We start from the raw sequence: 17208 nt of genomic DNA on the forward strand, positions 1-17208 counted from the left end.
GTACCTACGGCCGCCGCCTTTATTGACGTTGCTTCCGGGCCCTTCCTACACTCGAGGCCGGCCTCTTTCGTTTTCCCGACCCGCTTTCTCTTTCTAATATGTCACTTCCGGTAAACAAGAAAACAACATACCAGGAAGGAAGAAACCCTTAGGAAGTTGTGTGGAATCTGGAGTTCGAAGTAGAGGTGGGACTTTTCCTTTTATCCCTCTTTGGACGGGGGCTGCGCTTTGCAGGAGGGGTTGTGTTTGGCAAGGGGGCCCAGCAATTGGGCCCTTCTACGCCAGCTTGGTCTGAGAGCCATACGGGCTCTCTCGACCGGCCCGGGGCACTAGGCGTTTGGAGAACCTTTGCCCACTGCTGGCGCTCTCCAGATGCAATACATTATGATTTCCATCATCTTAACCCCCAAACACATATCATGCTGGGAATTGTAATCAAAGAGTTGGATGCTATGATGGAAAGAGTGCCAGTACTGTAGACCCCCAGCAGGCATGAAATCCACACATCTTAAAAGTTGCCAAAGTTGAAAAAAAGTTCCCAGAATGGAGGTAATTACCCAAGGGGGTAACTTGGGCATATCCTGGGGATAATAGAGCAATTTGTAACTGCTTGCTTGTGAATCAAGGATCTAGTTTGCATTTCTGTAAAGCAACAGGGTCTGTTTTTTAAAAAGGGAAATAATGTTTTTGGAGACAAGAAAAAAAGGTGATTGGAACGAAGTTCCAGTTTAAAAGTCACTGGTCTAGAGGAAGTCTTTTTAAACAGCTGTTAGCCAAAGGTTTTGGGAAACTTGCAAGTGGGTAGGAGGGAATAACTGCTAATTTTATTTTATGGTACTTGTAAACTATCATGTCTATTAGTGAACGATAGGCTGATTTCTTTCTCTTTCCCACGGAGCTCATTGCATTTGTTGCATTTTCATGCATTCCCTTTCTAAAGAGTTTAGGGTAGGCTACTAAACCCCACTCCTTTTATCCTTCTATCTTCATAACAGGTTTCACACATCATAATGAATCATAATATGATTTAACCTGTTAGCTCTTGCCTGGAAATAGACAAATAGTAGTTCCGGACCTGCTGTTAGATCCCTGGACATTTGAAGTAGATTAGCAATATTTTGAGGCTTCATTTTTTTAAAGAAAAAGCAGAATCTGTACTATTCCCCCCCCGCCGCCACCATTCATATATAAATTATTCTGTTGAAATAGAAAAAAATTCTCAAAATGAACTATGAACTGGGAATCAAAACAAATTCCTTGCATAGTGTTCTTTAATTATATATCCTTTTCTCTAGATTCAGTTTAATGGATCTTGAGACCAGTGAAAAAAGCCTCAGCATAGACAAGGCGTACTGTAAATGAGAAAGAAAGTGAAATCTCGTTATTCATTTTCATAAACTGAGGCAAAGGGATATCCCCTATGTGTGGTTATTGTCATGTGTGTGCTTTGATGAAGGCGCTGATGGTATGCTTCCTCTGTTCCCAGGATCTGGCTGGATGAATATAATCCAAGGGGATTGGAGCTGCGACATGGTGCAGCCAAGTGGGTGCCCAGCTGGTGACTATGGAATGATGGGAGATGATTCCTCCCTGGGCAAAGCTGGTACCCTTCAGTTGCCAGCTGAGCTAGCAGGACATGAAGCTGTACAATATTTCCTGGCTGAGAACAGAGACCTCAAAGGTGAGGACATGTTGGAGTGACCTCCACTATCATGTTTAAATGGTATCAAGGTTGATAAATTCAGTGTTCTCTTACTGAGTCCTGTCATTCAGTTTATATTCAGTTCCTGTCTCCTATAATATACATCCGTAAATGAATCAGGCAATATTTTAAGTATCAGATAAGATAGATAAGTAGAATCATTTAGAATCTCTGGCCTTCCTTTATGAATTATAATTCTCTGCAGCTCCAGCCATCATGATTAATCATGAGGAATCCTGTGGGGATATAATTCTTTAATTTCTAGAAATCTTGAGATATCCAACCACTGATTAGATTCTGATTTTTCTATTTTTACTTTTGCCTATATTTAGTGAGTTGTTGTATTTAGGAAGAAAACTAACCAACTGGCTACTTAGCTAAGATTGGGTTTCAAGTATTCCAGTTTCCCTTTTTTCACATCAGAAGTTCCAAAAGCTTCATTTGCCACCTCTCTGACTTTATATTGGACAGCTTTGTAAATTGTGTAGTTACTTTCTGTTGATGGCTAGAAAGCTTCTTGCTCCTTTGCTTGTTTCCTTTCTATACTCGGTATGTAAGACTAGATTCCACTGCTTTTTTAAAATCAGGGACAGAATAAGTTCAAAGCAGTCATCCCTTTCCTGTCAGCATTTTAAGCTTTTTTTTTTTTTCTATTAGACTTCTATACCGCCCTTCTCCCGAAGGACTCTGGGGGAGTCCTTTGAATAGAGTTTCTTTTGGTCTGGAGTCTGGGCTATTGGCAAGAGCTAGTAACAAGACCAGTCATTGTGTATAATCTGCAAAAGAGAAGTGCTACTTAATTACATAACTCCAGATGGAAATGAATGGCTGAATTACAGGGACAAATCAGAGAAGAATGGTTCTCTTGCAACTAAACTTACTGATGGAAATTGTTAATGAGAGAGAGTCTGACCAGTAACAGTCTAAAAGCGATAGCTTGTAGGTATAATAAAAAAACTGTCACTGTAATAATAATAATTGAATATTTCGGTACATGAATTAATCTGAAGGGAAAGAGAAATAGGACTGATAAAGAGAGTAGCATCGTGAATGAATGAGTTATATTTGATGAAATTCTAATCTGTCAAACTTTCTGATTTTTTTTGTATTAAAAAAGTTTTTTATTTTCCATAATAATTCCCACAATTTGACCTGTGTACAGTACAATCACTTATCCAACAATCGATTCTATACTCAAATTATGCTCAATTGGGCCTGCTCGGTCGCCACTCCCTTCCTTAATCCTTTCTACCCTACTCATCCTTCTTCTACTTTCCCTACCATCCTCCTCCTAACTTTCCTCCTTCCCCTCCTCCTTCCCACTTCTCACTTCCATCCTTTCTAACCCTCTATCTTCCCCTCCTTCTTCTCCTCCTATCCTGTCTTCCCCCTCCCTTCTTTCCTACCTACCTACCTACCTGCCTACCTACTTTCTTCCTTCTTTACTCCTTTCCTTACCGTTTCCCTTCCAGAGTGGTTACCGAGCAGCCCCGACTTTACACCATTCCAACTTATTTAATTTTACCATTATTCCTGTACAATGGCAATCAATCAATTTATAATCTTCCCCCTCCCCCCCCCATTTCCCCTCCCTCCCCCTCCCCACCCCGAGACTTCCCAGAACAGAATACAGGGTATAGTAACTAACAAACATAATCTAAAATATTACATAAAACATAATCCATTTCACACCATCACACTATCAATTCCCTTCTTTCTTAAACTCTAATACATAGCAAATCCTAACTTCACTCAAAAACTAATTGGTATTTTTTAATCTGATACTTATTTTGAATATAATCAATCCACTTTCTCCATTCCAAAATATATTTTTCTTGTGTATAGTCTTTCAAGTAGGCAGAAATTTTTGCCATTTCTGCTAAATTTGATACTTTACTAATCCATTCTCCAATTGTAGGTAAGTCTTCTTTCTTCCAATATTGTGCAATCAATAATCTTCCAGCAGTTATTAAATTCAAAATCAGTTTTGTCTCTATAACAGTGCAATCTGGAATTATTCCTAATAAAAAGAACTGTGGAACAAACTTGATCTTCTTTTTCAAAATGTTCTGCATAATCCACCATATTTTAATCCAAAAAGCTTTAACTTTTTTGCAAGTCCACCATATATGATAATAAGTAGCATCCTCACAATCACATCTCCAACATTTTGCTTTCACATTTGGATACATACATGACAGTTTTTTAGGATCTAAATGCCATCTATAAAACATTTTATAAAAATTTTCTCTTAAATTTTGTGCTTGCGTAAATTTAACATTCCTCACCCAAATTTTTTCCCATGTTTCTAACATTATAGGTTGTTGAAAATTTTGTGCCCATCTTACCATACAATCTTTAACCAACTCCATTTCTGAATCAATTTCAACCAATACATTATATAATCTCTTTATATGCTGTTGACCTTGATCTTTTATTTGTTTTACCAAGTTATCATCACTTTGCCTTATACCAATTTTCTGATCTATTTTCCATCTAGATTGCAATTGTCCATACTGAAACCACGTATAGTTTCTCCCTTCATCCCTCAATTTCTCCCTAGATTTTAATTGTAATTCCCCCTTTTCCATAATCAAAAGCTCTTTGTAAGTAATAATCTCCATTTTTTTGTAATATATTTATATTCTCTATCATATATCTGGGGATAGCCCATATTGGTATCTTACCATCTAACTTATATTGATATTTTTTCCAAACCCTCAACAAAGCACTTCTGACCATATTATTCTTAAATATCTTACCAATTTTCTTGTCATATAATACATATGCATGCCAACCATATAACAAACCATAACCTTCTATATTCAAAACCGTTTCCTCTGTTAAATTAATCCAATCAGAAATTAAAGATAAAGCAACTGCATCATAATACAATTTCAAATTAGGCATTTTTAAACCCCCTCTTTCGCTAACGTCTTGCATTATTTTTAACTTTATTCTCAGTTTTTTACCCTTCCATACAAAATTATTAATTCCTTTTCGCCATTCCTCTAAATTTGCATCTTTCTTCAATATTGGAATCATTTGAAACAAAAATAAAAATCTAGGCGAAACATTCATTTTTTATAGCTGCCACTCTTTCCAACAATGATAATTGTAACTTCTTCCAATTCTCCATTTCTTTAATTACTTTTCCCCACAATACCTCATAATTATTTTTATATAACTTTACATTCGATGCTGTAATATATACTCCTAGGTATTTGACCTTTTTAACTACTTCATATCCAGTTATTCTTTCTAGTTCTTCTTTCTGATGTGTATTCATATTTTTAATCATCATTTTTGTCTTCTGTTGATTCACTTTAAACCCAGATACCTTACTATACTGATCAATTGTCTCCTTTAGATATACGGCTGAATGTATTGGTTGAGATAAAGTAACAACCAGGTCATCTGCAAACGCTCTTAATTTATAATCTTGATTTTTAATTCTAATTCCTTTTATTCGATCTAAACCACGTATATTGCTCAATAATATTTCCAAAGTTAAAATGAATAATAACAGTGACAAGGGACATCCTTGTCTAGTCCCTTTCTCAATCTTGAAGGATTCTGTTAATCCACCATTTACTATTATTTGAGCTGTTTGCTTTCGATATATAGCCTTAATTGCTTGAATAAAATAATCCCCAAATTGCATTTTTTCTATTACTAAACAAAAACTGCCAATCCACTCTATCAAAAGCTTTTTCCGCATCCAAAAAGAGAGTGCTGTTGAGACCTGGCTGTTTATTTCCAAATATTCAAGTAAATTTACAATTTGTCTTTGTTGGATCATTGGGTAATATTTGAGTCATCAGTGGCATCAATCTATTCGTTAATATCTTAGCAAATATCTTATAATCAGTATTTAAAAGCGATATTGGCCTATAATTCTCTGGTTTAACACCATCTCGATCTTCTTTAGGTATTAATGAAATAAAAGCTGTCCTCCATGAAGGAGGAACTTCTCCTCCCCTTTGTATTCTGTTAAATAACTCCTTAAGTGGTTCAATCATCTCATTTTGTAAATTTTTATAATAAGTAGTTGTCAAACCATCTGTACCTGGTGCTTTATTCGCTTTAAGCTGCTTAATTGCAAACACTATTTCCTCTGAAGTAATTAATTGGTTCAACTCTTCCCTTTGATCTGCTGTAATTTCTAAGATACCGTGGTCTTGTAAATATCTATCTATATCTTTATCATTAATCACATCTCTAGCATATAACTTAGCATAATATTCTAAAAAGGCTTTTTTAATCAAGTTTTGCTGATATACTTCCTTACCTCTATATTCTATTTTATTAATTATACATCGTTTCTGTTTCTTTCTTAATAAATATGCTAACCACCTTCCAGGTTTATTAGCATTATTAAACAAATTATGCTTTGCATATTGTAAATTAGTTGCCACCTGATCTGCCATTAACATATTAAATTGACCTCTGAATATATTTATTGAGTCTTTTATTTTACTATCTCCTGGGTTATATACCAATAACTGCTCCTTCCTTTTAATTTCCTCTCCTAATTCTTTTCGCTTTTTCTGCAATCTATTTCTATATTTATTATTCATATCCAATAAAATTCCCCTTATATAAGCCTTGCTAGTGCCCCAAACTATCTCTATAGGTGTCCCCTTATCCATATTCAAAGAAAAAAATTCCTTCATTTGAGTTTTACATTCATTTACATTTTGTTCATATTTAAACAAATTCTCATTCATCCTCCACGACCTCCTGGCCTCCTTTTTTCGATCTAGCTCAGTCCAAACTGGCCTGTGATCAGACAAAGTTCTAGAACAAATTTTAGTTCTTTTCACTCTGAAAAACAAATCATTAGTAATTAAAATAAAATCGATCCTATCTTCCATCAAATCAAAGAAGGCCTTTGGCAATTTAACACGATTGGAAATATTTCTTCTTTTATCTTTCTGGATATCCATCACTCCATTCCAATCACCCATTAATATTTGAGTTTTATAGTCCCAAGATGTTATTCTTTTATGTAAAAACTTATAAAATTTTTCTTGTTGATTTGGCGCATAAACTCCTATTAAAAGTATCTTTCTCCCCTCCAATAAAAGTTCGATGGCAATATATCTTCCTTGATTATCCGCCTCAATTAATGTTGCAGATAAATTACTCCTTATATAAACAACTAGTCCATTCTTCTTTTCTGTAGCAGATGCAACAAAATGTGTTCCCAATTTTGAATTTATCAAATATTTCTGGTCTAATGTTCTAATATGTGTTTCTTGTAAACATACAATGTCATTTTTAAATTGCTTCAAATAATGAAATATCTTTCTTCTCTTTTGTGGTGAATTTAATCCATTAACATTCCATGATAAAGGTCTAATTGCCATTATTGGCGATCGGAAACTTTTGAAGCACCAGCCGCAAATCATATCTTTCTTTGGGCCTTGCTCCTCCCACTGTTTCCGTCTTGATAGTAGCAGATTGAGCCTGTTGAGCCTTTTCTTCTTGTTCCTTGCGTTTGACAGCCGCTCTTGTCATCCTTGGCTCTTTTGGAATCTCTGATCCCGTCTTAGACACATCCAACACTTGTAAAAGGTCTTCTTCCATTACTATCACTTCTTTTTCTTTAATTTCACCTTCCTTTCTCCTACCATCCGGAGATGGTGGACTTCCAGCTTTGAGCACATAAGCATAAAACTCTCGTGCTTTACCGACTGTATTAAGACAATGTGCTTTCCCTTCATAGTAAACTATTATACCAGTTGGGATGTCCCATCTGTAACTCAATCTGACGTTTTTTAAGTTCGTTCACCAAAAAGGCAAATTCCTTCCTACCTCTCAACATTTTGGGGGGAATTTCCTTTAATATTAAAATATCTTGACCAGCCGCTTGAATCTTGTCTCCTTTAAAAGAAGCTTGTAAAATCTCATTTCTCACTGTTCTAGTAGTAAAATAAACGACAATATCTCTCGGAAGATTTCTTTGTCTTGCTATCCAGGAATTCAAAAACTTTCTGATTTTGATTGCCTGATACTAGACATTGTTATTTGCATGTCTTTTCCCTAGCTTTTTGGAATTTGATCTCCAAGATGTGAGTTACTAAAAGTTACCTTGATGAACGTATCTTTTCTTTTATGTACACTGAGAGCATATGCACCAAGACAAATTCCTTGTGTGTCCAATCACACTTGGCCAATAAAATTCTATTCTATTCTATTCTAAAACTGAGAATTTGATTCTCATTACAGAAGAATGCATTCATCCTGCATAGTAAAGAGGGATTTGGATGAGATGGTGGATTTATTGTTTAGTCAATCATCGTCCTCTAACATAAAGAACATAAAGAAGGTAGGACACTGATCCAGTAAATGTCCTTTGTTTGTGTTCTGTGTGCAGAAGCCATCCGACAGAGTAATCACATGCTACGAGAGCGGTACCAGGAATTTGTGCAGTTCCATGCTTCCAAAAAGGAGGAGAAAGAATTCATTATGAGCAAGTTCCAGGAGGCTCGGCTTGTGGTGGAAAAATTGCACCTGGAACGAATGGAGTTAGAAAAACAGTTGCAGCAGGCTTTTCAGGATCTGGAGCGACTGAAGGTGCAACTAGTTGCTGTTGGGAACGCACAAGGGTTAAGAGTTTGGGGTCTTCCTCTAGTTCCCCTTTCCTTTTTTCCAGTTTAAGTGTCTTGCTAAAGAATAAGCATCCTTACAATGTGTAGTGTATGTTGTGAAAAAACATTGAAGCAATTTCAAAACTATCACATACATCAAGATTTTTTTGTTTCTCTTCACAGACAGCTTCTCAACCATTTCTCTCAGAAAAAGACCTCTCTGGCACACAAGAGGAATCAGACACTGTGACTCTTACTGAGGAAGATGTACTTACTGTGGTACGTGTTCATTAACTACTAGTTCTCTAATTCAGTGCCCTCCAGATAGGTTGATGTACAAATTCCAACAGCTTTAATTAGGGTAGCAAATCTTGATTGAAGATGATTGGATTGGAAATGTAGTTCAGCACTTTTGGAAAATTTCACATAAGTGAACACTGACCTAGATGAGCAACTAGAATTTGTAATTGATGCAAAGAAATAACATAGAAAATAGGGCTTTGCAGTATTTCTACATTTGTCTCATCCTGTAGATAGATTAAGGCTGTATCATTTCACCTGCTGTGGATGGCTTATACAATTTCTCATCACAAAGATGTTCCTTCTTCCCATTGTTTTTATTTCAGACATCGGGGCTACTAAAACAGAAAAAGGAAAGGCTGGAAGAGGATTGGAAGGCATTGCAAGATGCCAACCAGGTCTTACAGAAAGAAAAACTTGCCTTGGAGGCTAAGATCGCCATACTGCAACAAACAGCAAAGATCATTGTGCCAGTAGAGGAGTTCAAAATAAAGATTAAAGTGAGATTTGGCAGCAGCAGCAACAGATGCTGAATGTATAATGGGACATAGGAGGACATGGGGAAAAAAGACTGCATCAAGTTCAGGATAGTGGCATAAAGAGATGAGGAAAGGCAACCAGAGCTGGTAAGGCTGATCTCAGATGTACCCTTCTTTTACCTTCCTAGGAGAATGGTGGTTCATTGGAGCAGCCCCTGGAAGTAGAGTCCCTGCAGAGCTCGGGGGACAAGTAAGTATCTTGAGACCTTTGCAGGCTAGTCTGGATAAAGTACTTACTTATTTGTCTTATCAATATTATTGATTATGAAGATTTGCACCCTGTTATGAAGTGTTTTACAATGAATTATTTTAAATGTACAATAAAATAATTCAGATAAAACTGCCCCAAACAGTAAATTTATAACAATAAATGTACAAATATATCTGCAAAAAAAAAGACAGCTAAAGTTAGAAATGATGGACAAAAATAGTGATGGTGAAAATACATTACAGTGATAACCTCCTTTTGGAGATGTTCCAAAACAGGTCTGGAAAAGATCTTTCCCTCAATAACGCTCATATTTCATAAGAATGTGCAGAAATGTACTTGATGATAATAATTAGAAGTTCAGAATTTAGGTTGCTGTGCATCCTCCATCCATACAGTCCCTAGCATTGCAGTTTTTAATGTACACAACACCCTGCAATATTCACAGCAGTGGTGGGTTTCAAATTTTTTTACTACCGGTTCTGTGGGTGTGGCTTGGTGGGTGTGACTTGGTAGGCATGGCAGGGGAAGGATACTATAAAATCTTGATTCCCTCCCCAATCCAGGGGAAGGTTACTGCAGAATACCCATTTCCTCCCGATCAGCTGGGACTTGGGAGGCAAAAAATAGATGGGGGCGGGGCCAATCAGAATTTTTACTATTGGTTCTCCGAACTACTCAAAATTTCTGCCACCGGTTCTCCAGAACTGGTCAGAACCTGCTGAAACCCACCTCTGATCCACAGCATTTAAATATTATGTGGAATGGCGAGTGAAGATGGCAATCCTCCTCCTCCTCCTCCTTCCTCCCCCCTCCTTCTTCTTATTCTAATTTCAATTCTTCTCGTCTTCTTATCTTCATCATCCTCTGTCCTTCTTCACAGTGATGGTGGGAAACAAATTGAGCAGCTGCAAAAAAGGCTGAAGGAGGCTGAAGATGAGTAAGTAGATAATGATGCATCGGTATTTTATAAGAAACAGCCATTTAAGCATGCATGCTGTTAGGACAGATCAAGGACTAAAATTTTCAGATGTTGCAAATGGATGGTTGAGGAAAGAGCAAATAGAAGTAACCCTCTCCATAATGGCTAACACAACTGAAGGAAATGCAGTGTTTTTATGAGAAAGGAAGATAAGGCTAGCCAAATGCCTATTGATACTCAGTTGAGAATCACAAACACTTCTTAGAAATGCTCTTTCCTCAAACATTACCAGGACAAGGTAATTACTCCAGTGTTACCCTTTCATTGTAAGCAGTTTGTAAGCCAGTAGAAGCAGGATTTTGAATATGTAAAATCACCTACTGGCAAACTGATATTCCTCCCTGAAAATTTAGTCCCACTGGCTCTATTAAATAGCATTTACTCTACTTAAAAGAAGAGGTTAGAGGCAAAAATGACAAAATATTTATCTGTGTGTTACAGCCCTGATAATGGGAGTGGGAGGGAGGCAATTACTAGAGCAGTTATCAAACAGCAAATTTGCAGTGGGATGCTAGGAGCTTTCCTAGATTTGAGAAGCAAGTAAACCTTTTGCCCTATCTAACTATCTATATATTCCTACTACTGCAAAATAGGCTGCCTTCAGCCTTACTGGAAGGAGGCTACAAACATGTCCCCATTAGAATAAGCCTTTGTCTCAGTCATACAGGAGCAGCTGAAACTATATGCCAGTTTTATGATGAAATTTGTCACTTATATTTAATTCCATTTCAAAGCAATTTCCTGAGCATGCTAGAGAAATTCTGAATTTCATGTTTTCTTTCAGGTAGAGGCATCATTTTTCAAATTGTGTTTCATTGCGCTTATCATTAGGAAACAATAGTGAAACAAGACAAATTTTCATTCAAGTAGAAACAAAGCATGAAATTTGGCAGCTCTGTCTAAATTTTATATCATTTTGTGCTGTTTTATAACAAATATGTTCTTTAATAGTCTAGCAAACTGGGTTTATAATGAAGTAAGTATTTAACTTTTTAGATTTTAATACAGTACTGTTTTTTCCCCTGTTCCATTTTATTTTATTCCTAAACTTGGCATTCTTACGTATTTCTACTCCAACTCTGTAAAGCCTGTTATTCGGAAACTGGAAAAGTTCATTGGTTCAATCTGTGTCCCTCCTTGTTTTGTTCCACCCCCAGAAGCTTAGCCCTTCGGCAACAGCTGGCATCCAGTTCGAAGGAGCTAGCCTGCCGGACTGCCCGGGAGCAGGAGATCCAGCAGCAGCTACAAACCTTGACCAAACAACTAGAGGTGAATGTGTTCCCAGACTCTCTTTTGCAAGCTGGGGAGGAGGAGTAAAACAGGAGGCTCCTCTCTATCCCTCTGTAGGTGTATTGACCCTGGGCCCCCTTCTCATTACAGCAAGTTGGGGAGGATAAGACTTTAGCGAAGGCCCAGGTGACATCTCTGCTGGCGGAGCTGCTGGAGAGCCAAAGCCGCCTCGAAACGTGTACAGACCAAAACAAAGAGCTGGAGGAGAGGTGAGAGGCACGCAGGAGGCTTGCATATGATGTGGGCAGACAGCTGGGAGAGGCCCCTTTCTCTGCAGTGATGCAGACATTATGGAACAATGAGCTGAGGCTGCTCTGTGGGACAGGGAGGGGGACTCCCCTGCTTTTCCTCTCTAAGTAGACCTGGCTTCAAACTAGTAGAGCTTGTGGGATAATCTTCGTGCCCTAAATCTACTTACAATATCTTTCTGTACCCATTGTGAAAAAGATCGGCATTTTGTTGTTTTTGGAAGAACCATCTCTCACTTTGAAAAGCAGAAGAGACCACCATTTCTTCCTGGCCAGAAGGGCGGGGCACCTCTTTCTTTCCAGTTCTCCAGTCACTGAACAAGATTTTTTTTTAAAATTCAGCTGTGAACTGGGTTTTGCTGTGAATTTCTAGGTGATCTATCAGATCACAACAAAAATAATGACCAAAAGCAGTGAAGAGCTGGAGATGTTTCTTTGTTGTTTTCACTCTGTTCACTTGCACTGCTGAAGAGGTCGGCAGGTTGCTTCTTCAGAGGTGCAAGCAGCTGGGATGGAAAGCTCAGAGGGACCCCCAGTGGCATGCACATCCTCCAAAGTGATACACTTCCCATGGGAAGCCACAGAAGAGGATGATGGCCCTGAACACGATGGTGAAGACTCAGGAAGCTGTGTAGAAAATTTACTGAATCAAACAATGCTGGATCTAGTGTTGTCATGGTGTGTACTTGCTGGGGTAGACGTCTGAAAGGAATTCTTCCTATGTTGGAATTTTGGCAAGTTAGGCAGAGTTAGATGACTTGTGTGTGTGCCATCTCTACAGGGTTCGTGGGGCTGGTGAACGACTGCAGCAGCTTGAAAAAGAAGCTGAAATCCGCAACAAACAGCACGGTGTACAGGTGGATCAGTTGAGGTTGCAGGTGCAAAACCTTGAGAGTGCTCTGCGAGTGGAACGACAGAGTGCCACAGAGGAAAAGTGAGTGAACGTGATCTGGGCAGAGCCAAAGGAAGTGAGGGCATTTCTGATAGAAGTAGTCTGATCAACCTGAGTCCTTTGGCAATGATTTGTATAATCTCCTTCATTTTAGGAGAAAACTAGCCCAGGTACAGGTGGCCTATCACCAGCTCTTCCAAGAATACGATGCCCACATCAAAACCAGCTTGGAAACTGAGAAGCGAAACAAGGTGGGAGACATTTGATGCATTGTAATGGAAAATCTTGATGCTGGGGATGAGTGGGAGCCAGAATATGGGAGGGAGCAATCTTCTCTTGCCCAGGGAAAAAAAGATTTCTTTGCATAGAGTATTAACATTGTAACTGTCCCCTCCTCAGAGCTTGGATCTGCAGCTTGCTGAACTGTCTCAGCAAATGCAGCAGGCTGAGGAGGCTCTGGTAGCCAAGCAAGAGCACATTGACAAGCTGAAGGAGGATGCTGAACAGCATAAAACTGTCATGGAGACTGTGCCTGTGCTCAAGGCCCAGGTGAGTGTGATGTCACTTTGTTAGAAAAGAGACTGGGATGCCTATGTATTTGTGAGTGGTGCAGCATGAGTAATGGGAGAGCCACTTTCATCTAATAGTTAAGATGCTGGCCTAGGAACCAGGAAATTGCAAGTTCTAATTCTGCTTTAGCCATGAAAGCCAACTGGGGGACCTTGGACCAACTACTCTCTCTCAGCACAACCTACCTCACAGTTGGTTGTGGGTAAAATAGGAGGAAAGGTACATTATGTTTGCCACCTTGAGTTATTTCTAAAGTAATAAAGGTGGGATAAGAACCAAATACATAACAATAAAAATAGCATTTAGGCCTATACACCACTCCACAGTGCTTTATAGTCAGAAAAATCTGGACCCTCATTTTACCAACTCAGCCTTCCAAGGATGGAAGGCTGAGTCAACCTTGAGCCCGTCAAACTCCTGGCAAGTGGGAGTTCTAATCATTATGCCACCAACAGTGTTAACCTATCTTTTCCATCCAGGCCGATATCTACAAGACAGATTTCCTGGCAGAGCGCCAGGCACGTGAAAAGCTACACGAACAACGAGAGGCCCTGCTGGAGCAGGTTGCCCAGTTGCAGAGGGAGAATGAGAAGCTGAAAGCCGACTCTGAAGGAGTCAGCCGGTGAGTGGGTTAGAGGATGGAAAGAAAGAAACCCTTACGCATCTGGAATAGAGCCATTTTTCTACCCCAACTTATGTTTAACTTCTGTAATATTTTGTTGGAGTTTTTGGTCATAGGCAATGCTGTTCACTATTCCTCCACCACTTCCTAGAGAAAGCCATTCTGGTACTCTTTCTTGTCTATCTAGGGCTCTGATGGAAGAGATGAGAAATCGCCATTCAGAAATGCGTCCGCCTCCTCAGCCGAGTAAGTGTTGGCACTTGATTATTTTGCAACAATCTCCACTGATTTCAGAGGCTAGCATAATTATAAAACAGGGCAAAAAAAAAAGTGCTTTGCAAGCACATTGGCAGTGAAGATGCAGCACGTGGCCACAACTCTTTCAATCAAATGCTGGATCAGCTAGAGCAGCAGAAGGCAATCATACAGCCCCAGACTGCTGCTCCTGGGAGACTTACACAAGAAAGGATTTAAGGGCTATATGACCATTCCTGCAGAAAGATCAACCTGATGGGACTGGAGGATTTAGATATTTGTTTCTTTCAGCAAGGATGTATGTTTTTCACTTCACAATGTAGGCAAAATGACATTGAACATAGGAAATAGATGCTCTTAAGAATCAAAGAAGGACGATCTTTCGGCAGTATATTTGAGCTGTGTATTTCATCTTTTTATTGTTATATGAAATAATTAATCTTATCTCTGAGTTTTAATTTGCCCTACTTTTTCTCTTCAACTTAAAAGTCCAAATCTATTGTCATACTTTGTAAGGAAATCAAGTTAAATATCCTGAAAAATTGGGTGTTACTTCAGTAGTTTGAGGGCATATGGCAAATATAAAACTGAAGAGATTCAGACTGGGGTTTACTGCAGACAAATATTTTTGCTACTTGCTCTGATATACATGAAAATAGTAGCTATCTTGGAGAAACACTCTTGCTTTCACTGGAAGCAAAATAAATAAATAAAAATGGAAAATAGAAGCTTCTGCAGCTAAATTTCAGTAATATTTTCAGCACTGAAACTTGCTATTTGTTTTCTTTCCTTTGCAATCTGATTTCAATCTTCTTGCAATAGCACTGTTTACATGACTCAGTACTCGAGACTCCGGTAGCTTCATTTTTAATTCTTTTCCTGATTTATAGCATGTGATTTGCTTTTAATTTTTGCCGCAGACAAAATTTTCATTGATATTATTTTTCTTGTCATTGGCACTTTGGAGCTTGACATATGTAGGAAATGAGATATAATTCACTTCCATATATAGAATTCCACATCTTTGTTCACCACAGAACCCTCTTTTCAACATTAAGTGAAGGATGTGTATGTTCTAATAATTTGATATCCCCACAGACCTTGTTAGATTATTGCTAACTTTAATTTCAGAAAATTAGGTCAAGCAGTGTGGTGCTCTGTGCACCCAGTGGGCTCCTGCTCCTTTAGTATTTTAAAGATTTTATCTTTGAAGAGAAGCACTTGCCTCCAAGCATCATCTTTATTTTAAATATATTTGAGCCTCACTGGAAATCTTGAGAAAAAAATTAGTGCATGTCTGCTGCCCCAGTTTTTGTGGGCAGCTTTGGAAGTGCGCAGTGCTATCCTGAAAGAAACAGAAAAGTAAACTGGATTGTAGAAAGTATTCTGGGGTGTTAAAGAAGATGGTAAAAATCCATCCTGGCCAGTTTGCTTTCAGGTGTTTTATGGCCAGCCATGTAGCAATATTATAGTCACATCCATTTACAAACTTAGGGTCAACCCAAGAACAATAACAAAGTAATATTTGTGCTCCAAGTAGGTACTAGGAGAACCATTTGTTTTTCTTAACTAAATATTTAGATCAGTTCTTGCTTGCTGTTAATCATTTACCTAAGATGGGCTATCCGCTTTTATGTCTATATTTATACTGGATGGAGCCTTTTGTGGGATTTCCTCAAGGTCCTCTTATGCTGACTACCAAACTCAGACATACTCGGAGAGCTCAATAAGCCTGGACAGGGAACAAGTTGTTCCAGATACTCTATTAGCACAATTTCATTCTACTACACAGATCATAAATCTTTTTGCATCAAAAATCACATTAATATGTTGAATGCTCCAGAATCTGCTGGATTTTCTGTATACTTAGCAATCTATTTTTTTTCTTCCTAGTGGAAAGTACAATGGCCTGTAATTTCCTGAATCTTTTAAAATTGTTTTCTTCTTTGAAAAGTAGTTTTCTTTATATTACATGTTAACTGTTGCTAGCTGCTTAATATAGTCCAGTAGATTTTTTTTTGTCAGAAAACCTTTTCATAGAAAGGATAGATAAAAAATACACTTCTCTATCATTACAGCATGGTATATTGTAGCAATTGTATCTTTGGACTGTTTAATCACTGCCTCTATTAATTCAGTGTAGAACTAATCTTTGTTTTTCTTGTATTTTTACCAGATAATGCTCCTTTTCATAATTCACTAAACACTGCCATCACTGTTAGAGAAAGAGCAATTATACACTATGCTCAAGTTGCTAACTTACTCTTCCTTCCCTTTCCAGCTTTCTTGATGGGCACCACCCCATTCCATCCCCAGCTTGTAACAGGGCGAAGACAAAATGTTCTAGAAGAACAGCCTATCCACTATTGTCCCAAATGCCAGTATAAAGCTCCAGACATGGACACCCTACAGATCCACGTCATGGATTGTATCCAGTGACAGTGAAGAAGAAGGGGAAACTCCAGGCTGATGTACATTTGCATTGCTTTAAACAGAACCAGCAGTTCAGCTGCCAATCCTGGAGCAAAAAGCGTGGACTGTTTACTTCCTCCTCCCCTGTATGTCATTAACTTTCTTCCTCTTATAATAATGGCTGAGCCTACTGCTGACCTTGTCCCAAGCCTGGCTGTTATAGCCACGGAGGAAAAGGGTTGCACTATTCTAAGTTTGTGTAAAGCTATCTTTTCAAGTGCTTTTGATTCAGTGTGCATCAGGGATACCAGGGATTAGGTCATTCCCTCAGAATAACAAACCACATGCCTATTAATCTATCTCATTTCATGGGTGATGAAAAAAAACAACACCTTCCCTATAAAGACTACTGCTCTTCTTTGTCCCACATCCCAGTAAGTTTTTAAATGCCTTAAACAGTTCCTCAAGCCACAATGAGATAATTATTTTATCTATAAAATAAAAAGGATAGAGGGGTTGTTTTCTTCTGCTTTGTAAGAGGCTTCCAAATGAAATTGCTTGCAACCAATTGCAACCTCTGAAAAGGTTCTGT

The 17208-nt window shown here is 38.3% G+C and overlaps 1 protein-coding gene across 2 annotated transcripts; it reads left to right on the forward strand.

Annotated features, from left to right (window-relative positions):
* The first annotated feature begins 60 nt into the window (after positions 1–60).
* IKBKG (inhibitor of nuclear factor kappa B kinase regulatory subunit gamma) lies at positions 61–17165 on the forward strand. Of its 2 annotated transcripts, none has more exons than XM_058169326.1 (15): positions 61–185; positions 1487–1681; positions 8085–8284; positions 8482–8577; positions 8925–9098; positions 9266–9327; positions 10229–10285; positions 11485–11596; positions 11708–11826; positions 12647–12799; positions 12912–13008; positions 13157–13306; positions 13807–13949; positions 14137–14195; positions 16486–17165. In XM_058169326.1, the coding sequence occupies exons 2-15, from the start codon at positions 1498–1500 to the stop codon at positions 16641–16643; spliced, it is 1764 nt and encodes a 587-aa protein (XP_058025309.1). In that variant the 5' UTR covers positions 61–185; positions 1487–1497; the 3' UTR covers positions 16644–17165. The 2 variants fall into 2 exon arrangements, with proteins under 2 accessions (XP_058025309.1, XP_058025308.1); XM_058169325.1 differs by lacking the exon at positions 61–185 and adding an exon at positions 229–549.
* Positions 17166–17208: the final 43 nt, after the last annotated feature.

This window comes from Ahaetulla prasina, chromosome 2 (assembly GCF_028640845.1).
Source record: "Ahaetulla prasina isolate Xishuangbanna chromosome 2, ASM2864084v1, whole genome shotgun sequence".
NCBI lineage: Eukaryota > Metazoa > Chordata > Lepidosauria > Squamata > Colubridae > Ahaetulla > Ahaetulla prasina.

Coding starts and splice junctions, on each gene's coding strand:
- IKBKG (XM_058169326.1), top strand. CDS start 1,498: ATGAATATAATCCAAGGGGATTGGAGCTGCGACATGGTGCAGCCAAGT. Junction 12,800..12,911: donor CAGAGTGCCACAGAGGAAAA/GTGAGTGAACGT, acceptor CCTTCATTTTAG/GAGAAAACTAGCCCAGGTAC. Junction 14,196..16,485: donor GCGTCCGCCTCCTCAGCCGA/GTAAGTGTTGGC, acceptor TTCCCTTTCCAG/CTTTCTTGATGGGCACCACC.